The sequence below is a fragment of the Chiloscyllium punctatum genome, chromosome 7 (genome assembly GCF_047496795.1).
Source record: "Chiloscyllium punctatum isolate Juve2018m chromosome 7, sChiPun1.3, whole genome shotgun sequence".
NCBI lineage: Eukaryota > Metazoa > Chordata > Chondrichthyes > Orectolobiformes > Hemiscylliidae > Chiloscyllium > Chiloscyllium punctatum.
The window spans coordinates 83,995,276-84,007,392 of record NC_092745.1 but is presented as its reverse complement, the minus strand read 5'-3'; the positions used below and the strand labels follow the sequence as shown (position 1 = coordinate 84,007,392).

Below are 12,117 nucleotides of genomic sequence, written 5' to 3'. Positions count from 1 at the left end.
GATAAGGACAATGTTCATGTCTGAAGTTGTTGAATTCAATGTTGAGTCCAGAAACCTATAAAATACCCAAACAGAAAATGACCTGCTGTTGCACAAGCTTGCATGATGCTTCACTGGAACACTGCAGATAACATAAGACAGAAATGGCTGCATGAGAGTGAGATGGTGCATTGGAATAGTAAGAGACTGTAAGGTCAGGGTTACTTTTGCAGATAGAGCAGAGATATTCCATAAAGTAATCATCCAATCGGCACTTGGCCTCACCAAATTACAGGAGACCACATTGTGAGCAGTGAATACAATTTTCTAGAGTGAAAGCAATACAAGTAAATTGCTGCTTCATCTGCAAGGTGTGTTTGGGGTTTTAGACCATGAAGATGAAGGAGGTATAAGAGCAAGTGTTGCACCTTCAGTGATTGTGTGACAAATTGCCATGGTGGAGTGAAGAAATATTCAAAGTAACAGAGGAAAGGAATTGAGGGAATGGTCCCTGCACAGTGCTAACAAAGATATTGAATTTCTCCAGTGTTTTTGGATACATTTGATTTAGCATCCATGGTGATGGAACACATGGCAGAGGATAGTCCTTTTGAATGAATACGGAAGCTATTGTTGTGGAAAGTCAGACTGGGGAAAGAGGTCAGGGTAGAAGTTCAAGAAATGGGGACCGGACATATTGAGGGCCCTGTCTACCACACAGGGGGAATCCTGGGTTAAGCAAAAAATGAAGTCTCACAGACACCTCAATGAAAGGTAGTATCATTGGAATAGCAGTAACTGAGACAGAAAAACTGAGGGAATAAAAATAGTCCTTACATGAAGCAGGCTGTGCAAAAGCATAATCAAGGTAACTGTGGGAGATGATGGATCTTTCATGGATATTGGTGGGCAGCCTAACCTGACAAATGGAACAGAGAAGGAGGTAGGAATACATGGAGGGAATGTCTTCAGAGGAGATGAAAGTGAGGACTGCAGATGCTGAGGTTAGCGTCGAGAGTGTAGTGCAGGAAAAGCACAGCAGGTCAGGCAGCATCCAAGAAGCAAGAAAATCAACATTTCAGGCAAAAACCCTTCCTAATGAAGGACTTTTGCCCAAAACATTGATTTTCCTGCTTCTCGGATGCTGCTTTTCCAGCACTACACTCTCGACTCCAGAGGAGATGAGGTCAGTGACAGTCCAGGAAATAACAGCTTGGAGTTCAGTGGTGCTATGTTCATCCAAGAGGAGATAGGAGGAAATGTCTGAGAACTGGCTCTCCACCTCTCCTGATAGAGGTCAGCACGTTAGATGCCAAACAGCACCCTATGGACAGATTTGATAACAATGTCAGGGTTAGAGCTAAGAGAACAGAGTGCATCAAGTTAAGAGAGAATGGGTAAAGGAAGTAGAGGAATTGAGGCAACTGATGTGATGTAGATCACTCTCAATGAGTAGATCAAGGACAAGCAAGAGGCCAGAGGAGGAGTTCAGGTGGAGGGAGAATGTTAAAGGGTACACAGAGAGTAAAGAGGGATCTGTTTGATAAGTGGGCCTGAGGGTAAAGGTGATGGAAGAAGAGTTCAATATCATACCATGCCTGAAATTCATTGGGATGGAGGTGTAAAAAGGGTAAAAGAATTTTTGCTAATCACAGATCATTCAGCATCAGAAACCAGAAGATCAAGGGGTGTCATGAATACATGAAGTGGGAACAGAGGAAGCAATGCAGCCAAAGAGAAAAGGAGAAGATGATGGATCCAGAATAGTGTTGGTACCTATGAGCTGCTGTTCCACAGCACCTGAAAAGAGAGAAACTTTCTTGTTGAGGCATCGAATGAGATACAAAAAGAAATTGAACTGAGAACTAGGCCAGGTTTGAGATATCGTTAGGTGAAGCTGATGGAGAGAGAGAGATAAAGAGAGTGCCTGTAGGGCACATGACATTTTGAGTATCAGGATGTGGCGAGAACAGCTGTCTGAGAATCATTGTACATCTCAATGATAACTGTAATCCTGGGTGGATTTGAATTATAAACTTCTTTCTATTTTCTACTTTCATTTAGCAATGTAGCCAATTAGGAATGCAAGATGCAATCCTGCAGGATATTATAACTGAATGATACCTTTTTCAGCCTACATTTTGCACACCAGTGCAAAAGATAAGGCTGAAGTTTTGCAGAAATCTTCAGCCAGAAGTACTGTGTGGATGATCCATCTTGGTCTCCTCCGATGGTCCCCAGCATAACAGATTCCAGTCTTCAGCCAATTCTATTCACTCCACGTAGTATCAAGAAATGGTTGGAGACACTTGATACTGCAAAGGCTACAGGCCCTGACAACATTCCAACAATAGTACTGAAGGCTTGAGCTCCACAATTCGCCACTCCCCTAGTCAAGCTGTTCCAGTCCAGTTACAACACTGGTGTATCCTCAACAATATATAAAATTTCCCTGTATGTCAAAAGCAGGACAAATCCAACCCGGCCAGTTGCTGCCCCATCAGTCTTCTCTTGATCAACAGTAAACTGGTGGAAGGTGTCATCGACAGTGTGATCAAGCAGCAGCTGCTCAGCAATAACCTGCTCAGTGATGCTCAGTTTGGGTTCTGCCAGACCCACTCAATTCCTGACCTCATTACAGTTTTGGTTCAAATACGGACAAAAGAGGTGAATTCCAGAGGTGAGGTGAGAGTTACAGTCCTTGACAACAAGGCTGCAGTTGACTGAGGTTGGAATCATGAGCAAAAATGAAAGCAATGGGTATCAGAGGGAAACTTCTACAATGGTTGGAGTCATACCTGGCCCATAAGAAGATGGTCATGGTTGTTGGAGGCCAGTCATCTCCAGGATATCTCTGCAGTAGTTCCTCAGGGAAGTGTCCTAGGCCCACCATTTTCAATTGCTTCACCAATGACCTTCCCTCCATCATAAGTTCTGAAGTGGGAATGGTTGCCGATGATTGCACAATGTTCAGCATCATTCATGACTCCTCAGACAATGAAGCAGTCTATGTTCAAATGCAACAAGATCTGGACAATATCCAGGCTTGGGATGACAAATGGCAAGTAAGATTCATGCCACACAAATGCCAGACTATGACTATCACCAATAAGAGACAATCTAACCACCACCTCTTGACATTCAATGGTGTTACCATCCTTGAATCCCCCACTGTCAACATCCTGGGGGTTATCATTGACCAGAAACTCAACTGGACTCATCATATAAACACAGTAGCGACAAAAGCAGCTCAGAAGCTAGAAATACTGCAGTGAATAAATTACAGAGGTGACATGGTAGCTCAGTGGTTAGCACTGCTGCCTCACAGCACCAGCGTCCCAGGTTCAATTCCAGCCTCGGGCGACTGTCTGTGTGGAGTTTGCACTTTCTCCCTGTGTCTGCGTGGGTTTCCTCTGGGTGCTCCGGTTTCCTCCCCCAGTCCAAAGACGTGCAGGTCAGGTGAATTGGCCATGCTAAATTGCCCATTGTGTTAGGTGCATTAGTCAGAGGGAAATAGGTGTGGGTGGTTTACTGTTCAGAGGGCTGGTGTGGACTGGTTAGGCTGAAGGGCCTGTTTCCACACTGTAGAGAATCTAATCTAAACCTCCTGACTCCCCAAAGCCTGTCCACCATCTACAAGGCACAAATTATGAGTGTGATGGAATACTCTCCACTCACCTGGATGACGACAGCTCCAGCGGCATTCTAGAAGCCTGACACCATCCAAGTCAATTCAGCCTTCTTGATTGGCACTACATCCACAAGTGTCCACTCCCTCCACCACCAATAATCAGTAGCAGCAGTACTATCTACAAGATGCACTGTAGAAACACACCAAAGATCCTCAGGCAGCACCTTCTAAATCCACAACTACTTCCTTTTAGAAACACCACCACCTGCAAGTTCACCTCCAAGTTACTCACCACCCTGACTTGGGAATCTGTCACTGTTTCTTCACAGTTGCGGGGTCAAAATGTTGGGATTCCTTCCCTAGGAGGATTGTGTCAAACTGCAGCATGTGGTCTGCAGTGGTTTAAGAAGGCAGCTCATTACCACCTTCTAAGGGCAACTAGGATTGGGCAATAAATGCTGACCCAGCCAGGGATGCCCATGTCCCACAAGTAAATAAAAAAAAGATTGCAATGAACTTTCAGTTCAGACTCAAGACTTTACTAATGTAGCTTACATCTTATGGTTGTGGAATACTTTTCCAGTGATATCCAATTGATTTTAATATTGTGTAATGTTGGAAAGATGCAGCCTTGATACAGCAATCTTGTTGAAAATGTTCTTTGTTCTTGAAGATGATTGACTGTAATAATATGCTTATGAATTTTAGCATAAATCTGAGGTTGGGAATTGGTAATTTGTTTGAAATGAACCAAATACTGAATATGCAAAGTGTTTGTTGACAGGTGGAAAATGCTTGGATTCAAGTTAACATTAAAGGTGCAGTTCCAAATCAGCAACCCAAAGCTGCCTTCATGTCAATGTACATCCTGGAGGTTGATCAATTCATTCTGACACCATTGAGCGTTGCAGCTATTGATGCAAACGATGATGAAACACCAAAGGACAGGCTGGTTTTCAACATCACCAACCCTCCTATAGAAGGATACTTAACTCACCTGGATGACCACACCAAATCCATCACATCTTTCAGCTGGCAGGATTTATATGAAATGAAAATAGCATATCAACCTCCTAACATTAGTTATACTGAAAGGAGGAATTATGAGGTACGTTGAGTTAATTTGTATCCAGATATTCTACACTAAGCATAGAATTTCCATTTTACTTCATCCATAGGTTTGATTTTGCCACCCAGAGTGTCTTCCTTTGTCCTGCACTCACACTACAGCTCAAAGTTTTGAGGTCTGTTGCTATAACTTCACTGAAGTGCTCTGGAAGGCACACAAAAACACATTAAAAATAAATCACAAACTCCCAATTCATTTATTCCCAGGATCTAAAAACTCAGGAAATCAACATTTCCTCATTCTTCCCTTCCTTTGTGAATCATCGAATTCCTATAAAGTGGAAGCAAGCCGCTCAGCCCATCAAGTCCACACTCACCCACTGAAGAGCATCCCACCCACTATCCTATTCCTGTAACCCTGCATCTCCCATAGCTAATCCACCTAGCCAGCACCTCCCTGGACACTATGGGTAATTTAGCAGGGCTAATCCATCTAATCAGCACACCTTTGGACTGTGGGAGGAAAATGGAATACCTGGAGGAAGCACCCAAGGGGAGAACATGCAAACTCTACATGGACAGTCACCTAAGAGTGAAAGCAAACCCGGGTCCTGGCACTATGATGTAGCAGTGCTAACCACTGCTATCCATAGTGGCATAGTGGCTCAGCGGTAGGCACTGCTGCCTCATAGCACCAGGGTCCCAGGTTCGATTCCAGCCTTGGGCGACTGTCTGTGTGGAGTTTGCATGTTCTCCCCATATTTGCATGGATTTCGTCCGGGTGCTCCGGTTTTCCTCCCACAGTCCAAAGATGTGCAGGTCAGGTGAATTGGCCATGCTAAATTGCCCATAGTGCAAGGTGCATTAGTCAGAGGAAAATGGGTCTGGGCGGATTACCCTTCAGAGGGTCAGTGTGGACTTGTTGGGCCGAAGGACCTGTTTCCATGCTGTAGGGAATCTAATCTAGTCACTGAGCCATCGTTCTGCCCTTCTACAAGCTGAAGGATTTGAAAATCGCTTCTTGATGCCATGTGATCAGTTACAATTTGTTTCATCTTAACTTCTCTCGGGTACTTCTGTTTGAACAGGAGAAAAAAAACAACCAAACTTGCATCTGTTACCAATATACTGAAAGTCCTTTCTTTAAACATACTGGAAATTCCAAATTTGAAAATTGAACATGTGAAAGGTAATTTTTAGAATGCGCTATTCAGATTAAACTAAACATAATTCATGAGCTTCAAATGTCATCCCAGATTAATAAAATGGATATATTTTTCTGACTTCTGATTTTGCTAAGTGGAAGTAATTTAACCAGTCGTAAATCTAAAATTGAGCTATACAAAAAGAATTAGTTCAATTTTAAAAGGCTTACTCAAAAAAAATTCTCCAGAGGTAGAAAATTGTAGCATACTGTTGTGACATTGCATTGGGATTTTTATTTACTTCCACCGACTATGCTAACTATGCTAACTTAAGAAAAACTGAAAGAACCGCAGATGCTGTAAATCAGGAGCAAAAACAGAAATTGCTGGAAAAGCTCAGCAGGTCTGGCAGCATCTGTGAAGAAAAATCAGAGTTAACGGTTCAGGTGTGGTGACCCTTCCTCCTGAGTAGTTCTGAGGAAGGGTCACTGGACTTGAAACATTAACTTGGATTTCTCTTCATGGATGCTGCCAGACTTGTGAGCTTTTCCAGCAATTTCTGTTTTTGTTCCTGTGCTAACTTAATTTCAGTTTGCCTGATTCTGATACAAGGTGAAAAAATATTCCATTCGCCAGCACCAAGGCAAGCATAAAATTCAGTTAAGAAATGTTAAAGTCTTTATATGAAAGCAATCCTACATGATCAATATTATTTCTTTTCTGGTCTATCATAGGTTGATTTTAAAGTAATAGACACTTTTTTTGAAGTCAGTGCTACTATCATGGTTCATTTTTCAATAAGAACAGCAGAGACAAATGCACCAAGGGTTTCTTGGAACATGGGTATGTGTTTTGAAATTACACTATTGTTGTCATTCATTTATATTTTTAAAGTAAAAGAAAATCATTTGGCTTCTGCATTTGTGAACTGAGGTGGGGAGAAGTTAACGAGGTAAAAACAATGACTGCAGATGCTGGAAACCAGATTCTGGATTAGTGGTGCTTGAAGAGCACAGCAGTTCAGGCAGCATCCAAGTAGCTTCGAAATCGACGTTTCGGGCAAAAGCCCTTCATCAGGATGCCTTTCAAACTTTCATCTGAAGGGCTTTTGCCCGAAACGTCGATTTCGAAGCTACTTGGATGCTGCCTGAACTGGGGAGAAGTTAACCTGATTTTAACCAGCTTCATGGTCATTTTTATCATTACCAGCTTTAGATTTACAAATTTTAAAATGGGATTAGAATTTTCAACCGGCTTGTTGGGAATTGAACTCACGGTGAGATTTAAATAGATTTGGAAACTCATCCTTGCCCAGATGTAAAATTAAACCCATTTTATCTAAGTTATTACTTCTGCCCACAGATTACTATATCATTACTATATGCACATGACCATACCTATTACTAATTACAGCTTGCTGGCTTTGGAATCCCTTCTCCTGTTTAATGTTCTCATTTAAATATTCTTGACCCATGAAGGTCTGGACTTACTGGAAGGTCAATCTCGACCAATTACTTGGGAAAATTTTCAGATCGTAGACAATGATAATATTAATGATGTACGTTTAATAGCAGTGGAAGGACTCCAGCATGGATGGCTCACAATAAGAGGTAAAACAAAACTAAGCATTTTAACAATGATCTATCACCATCCAAATACATTTGAAAGTTGTTTGCATTATTGTAATTTTGTTTTCGAACTGAGAATAAGACTACATGGTGATTTTGGTGAAGGATAATGGTAATGGGGAACATGCTATTGAATTGAAGGTTACTTGTCCTTTCAATTGCAAACTGTGACATTGATCGTACTGAATATTTTTAAACCCACATTGTAGAGGCTAGTAATAAATTGACAAAATAACAATATTGTAGAAAAGGGCTTACAAAAGGATTGATGTACTGGGACGAAATGTGAAATATTCATAAGATTTGTCTCTGCTAAATTCATATGTCATAGCAATTCTCTCTTTCTGACTTCACAATGATCAGGTGGCAAAGGATTCATGTGCACCATTGAGGACATTAAGGAAGGAGTTGTGCACTATTACCATGATGATAGTGATACGACCAAAGATTATATTGTATTCCGAATCTTCGATGGCAAACACACTACTAGACACAAGTTTCCAATTAACATTTTGCCCAAAGATGACAGCCCTCCCTTCTTAATTAACAACCTTGCTTTTGAACTAGCAGAAGGAGCATCTATATTAATAGAAAACCATATGCTACTGTCTTCCGATTTGGATTCAAGTGATGATTACATATTGTACAAGATTATAGTTCCACCGAAAGCTGGAGAGATTGTGAAAAAAACTTCATCAGATCGACTGGGTAAGTGCTGATGTAATTAATAAAATGTTCTTAATGAACAGATCAGAAATCAGAAAGATCATTCTGTGAATCTCAATGAACAGTTTGTATTCTCTTCTCCTACTGGTGAGATGTCCCTACTTTTATATCAGCAACATTATCTCAGGTCTTCCAGCACTGCATTTGAATCTCTCAGGTATTTGACTTTTGATCATAGAAATTCCATAGCGTTTCCTAGTAAAAACTTTATTAAATCATTGGAGGTTGTACCCAGCAAATACACATATTAGTTCAAGTACTACCAAAAGAGAACTGGATCAGGTTATATGACAAAATTGTCATTTGGCACATTCCAGTATTATGTATATTAATTATCAGAGAATAATTGCAATTTAGTCATTTCTGTGCTAATCCTTTGATCTACAATGCACTGGGATTCCAATGTTTTAGTGCTGAAAAAGGCTTTTACCTCAGAGGACAATTCAAACTTATAACTTTTATCCCACGTCCTTCTTGATATTATCTTCCTGGTACATTTTTTTGAGTTTCCCTAATTTTGGATTTTTCTTTCTGACAAAATCTGCAATTTCAGTGTCCCATCTCTGTGCCACTTAGGCTCAGGTTCAAGTCCCATCTGTTCCAGAGTTGCATCGTGACATTTCTGAACAGGTTGACTATAAAGTATCTATGTTGTACTACAGCTCTTTTGGCACAATAGTAATGTCCCTGCCTCTGAGTCAGAAGAATTGACTTCAAGTCGCACCAGCTCCAGAGGTGTGCCGTCACGTCCCTGAACATATTACAGAGTGATAGAGCTGTACAGCATAGAAACAGACCCTTTGGTTCAACTCGCCATGCTAACCAGATATCCTAAATTAATTTGGTCCCATTTGCCAGCATTTGGCCCATATCCCTCTAAACCTTTCCTATTCATGTACCCATCCAGATGTCTTTTAAATAGTGTTATTGAATCAGCTTCCATCATTCCCTCTGGCAGCTTATTCTATACATGCACCACCCTCTGCATGAAAATGTTGCCTCTTGGGTCCCTTTTAAATCTTTCCCTTCTAACTTTACACCTATGCCCTCTAGTTTTGGACTCACCCACCATGGGGAAAAGACCTTGTCTATTCACCTTGTCCACACCCCTCATGATAGATATCGGACAGATATCAGAGATAGCTTCTTTATTCAGAGAGTAGTAAGGCTATGGAATGCTTTGCCTGCAATGGTAGTAGATTCGCCAACTTTAAGTACATTTAAGTCGTCATTGAACAAGCATATGGATGTACATGGAATAGTGTAGGTTAGATGAGCTTCAGATTGGTATGACTGGTCGGCACAATATCAAGGGCCAAAGGGCCTGTACTGCGCTGTAATGTTCTATGTTCTATGATTTTGTCAACCTCTATAAGGTCACCTCTCAGCCTTCACTCCAGGGAAAATAGCCCCAGCCTATTCAGCTCCCACTATAGCAAAAACCCTCCAACCCTGGCAACATGCTTGTAAATCTTTTCTGAACCCTTTCAAGTTTCACAACACCATTCCTATAGCAGAGAGACCAGAATTGAATGCATTATTCCAAAAAAATGGCTTAACCAATGTCATGTACAGCCGCAACATGACCTCTCAACTTCTCTACTCAATGATCTGACCAATAAAGGCAAGCCCTAAGTGCCTTCTTCACTATCCTATTTGCTTGCAACTCCACTTTCAAGGAACTATGAACTTGCATTCCAAGATCTCTTTGTTCAGCAACATTCTCCATCACCTTACCATGAAGTGTATAAGTCCTGCCCTGATTTGCCTTTCCAAAATTCAGCACCTCATATTTACCTCAATTAAAATCCGTCTGAACTATACAGCATGGAAATATGATTTTTAAAAACATCTATGTAATCAATCCTGGTTCTTGTGGCACTCCTTTGCGACTCTATGCATGAGGCCATCTGATGGTGTGACTAGAAACCATGTTTCCACTCATCATAGATGTAATTCCTTCCAACAGACATCCAGCTAATCATTAAATTCACATGCTTCCTTCCTCATAAAAGTTGATGACATCATTGATCTGAAGATCCCCAGGGCAATGGGGATGAAACAAAGTAGAGCATTTGAAAAAGGTTCCCATTGCTACGATTTCTTTTTACTTCTTCTTTCTCATAGTCCTCCTCCAACTCCTAGATAGGCAAGAGCTGTAGACTATCATGCAAATGAGATATTCAGCTACAAAGATTGAATCTGACAGATTACAAACACAAGAATAAAAAGGAACGCTGTGATGTGAAAGGGACCATTATGAGGTAAATATAATAATACCACAGATAATGAGAAAGAGCTTGCTGATATATGAAATCATTATTTCCCTTTGGTATATACCAAGAAGATTGAACAAGTAAACATGATATTGAATCACTAGCAAAGAAATGAGATAGGTAATAAATGAATGATGTATTGAATAAACATATCAATCTCATAGCATAAACCCCTTGCTCTTGATGGAACCTGTCCATGTATTTTGAATGAAATAGGGCAAACGATAGCAGAGGCATTTCTAAACAAATTTAATAATTTATTAGAAAAAAAATGCAGTGAAGAGGGCTGGTGGACAGCTGATGTAATTTCAACATTTGAGAAGATGACAGAAGTCCAGGGAGTTATAGACCATCAGCGTAACCTCATTAGTAAGATAAACAATGGAAATGTTACCATGGAGAGAATAGCGGAACATCAAGATATGAAAAGTATCATAAATAATCGGCATTGGATTTCAAAGGGAAAAATCTTGTCTGACATATTATTGAATTACTTGAGGAGGTAATAAAGAGTAGAAAACAGTAATGCAGTAAAATCTTTTCACCTAGAAGTCCAATACACTTTTAAAAATCAATATGTCTTGTTATTCAGGTTCGATTTGATGAACCAATGTTTCCAGTGTGTGCATATCTGTAGGCCATAAAAGGACATCAATAAGCTCTGTGGGAATTTTGATCTACCTGTAAATCAGAATTTATCAAATGCTTTCATACCACTGTGCCAATGGCACAGCTTGTAACATTTGTTCTTCTTGTGTATTTTCCTGGTGCTTTATGTTGCAGCTGTTTGTTTTTCAAATAGTGGCCTCTTATACCATTAGAATAATTTAGAGATGCGATGCAATGTCAGAATTACTTCACAGCTCCTTAGAATAAACAAAGGAAATAAATACAGGAAGGGAAAAAGCCAGAGTGCTTTTCTTCATTGTTTGCAGCTCACTTGAGTTAAATGAGATTTATTATTACTGGCAAATACTTCTAGTAACTAGCTCCATCTGGCCAGAAAGTCTGGAGTAATATAAAACACATACATGCTGAACATATTTATATATTGTACTTTATATCATTTTTTTGTATCCATTCTTTACATGTAGAAACCAATGTATTTCTTTAGCATTTCACTAATTTTATTTCTACAGGTCATCCTGTGACTAGTTTTCTACAGAGGGATCTGTTCCGTGGTCTGATTTATTATCGTCATTCTGGGGTCGAAATTTTTGAGGATTTGTTTGAATTTATTCTGTGGGATAGCCATGAGCCTCCAAACCTTTCAGACCCTCAGGCAAGCTTTAACTCATTTACTGAAAATTATTTTTCAAAAGGCTTCAAACTATAGGACATTTTGTAAGAATGCCTGAAGACTAAGGGAATATTAACATCTTCCTTCCTCATTTTAGGAGAACAGGAGATTTTAAATGTACAAAGATGATAATGTAAAAGCAGTTGTTGGTGCCACATTGTATTGAGACTAATTACGTAATCTGCAAATGTAGCAACTTTAAGCAAAAACATGTTTGATTTTTTACAGTAAATATAAAACAATCTTCACTTGTTTAATACTAAATTTAAACTATTGTTGCGCTCTATTTTGTGTTGATGCAGAGGACCAAATTATCTCTTTCTGTATTGATCAGGTCAAAGTTTTCTCATCTGGGGAATATCAT

The 12,117-nt window shown here is 40.1% G+C and overlaps 1 protein-coding gene across 4 annotated transcripts in view; it reads left to right on the top strand.

Annotated features, from left to right (window-relative positions):
* Window positions 1-12,117, top strand: part of frem1b (Fras1 related extracellular matrix 1b) — a 195,636-nt gene that overhangs the window by 50,612 nt on the left and 132,907 nt on the right. For all 4 annotated transcript variants that reach the window (XM_072574234.1, XM_072574233.1, XM_072574232.1 and 1 more), the window contains 5 exons: window positions 4,395-4,718; window positions 6,558-6,666; window positions 7,302-7,433; window positions 7,815-8,159; window positions 11,593-11,735. In XM_072574234.1, the coding sequence (XP_072430335.1) occupies window positions 4,395-4,718; window positions 6,558-6,666; window positions 7,302-7,433; window positions 7,815-8,159; window positions 11,593-11,735 (1,053 nt within the window). The remainder of the gene's footprint in view (window positions 1-4,394; window positions 4,719-6,557; window positions 6,667-7,301; window positions 7,434-7,814; window positions 8,160-11,592; window positions 11,736-12,117) is intronic.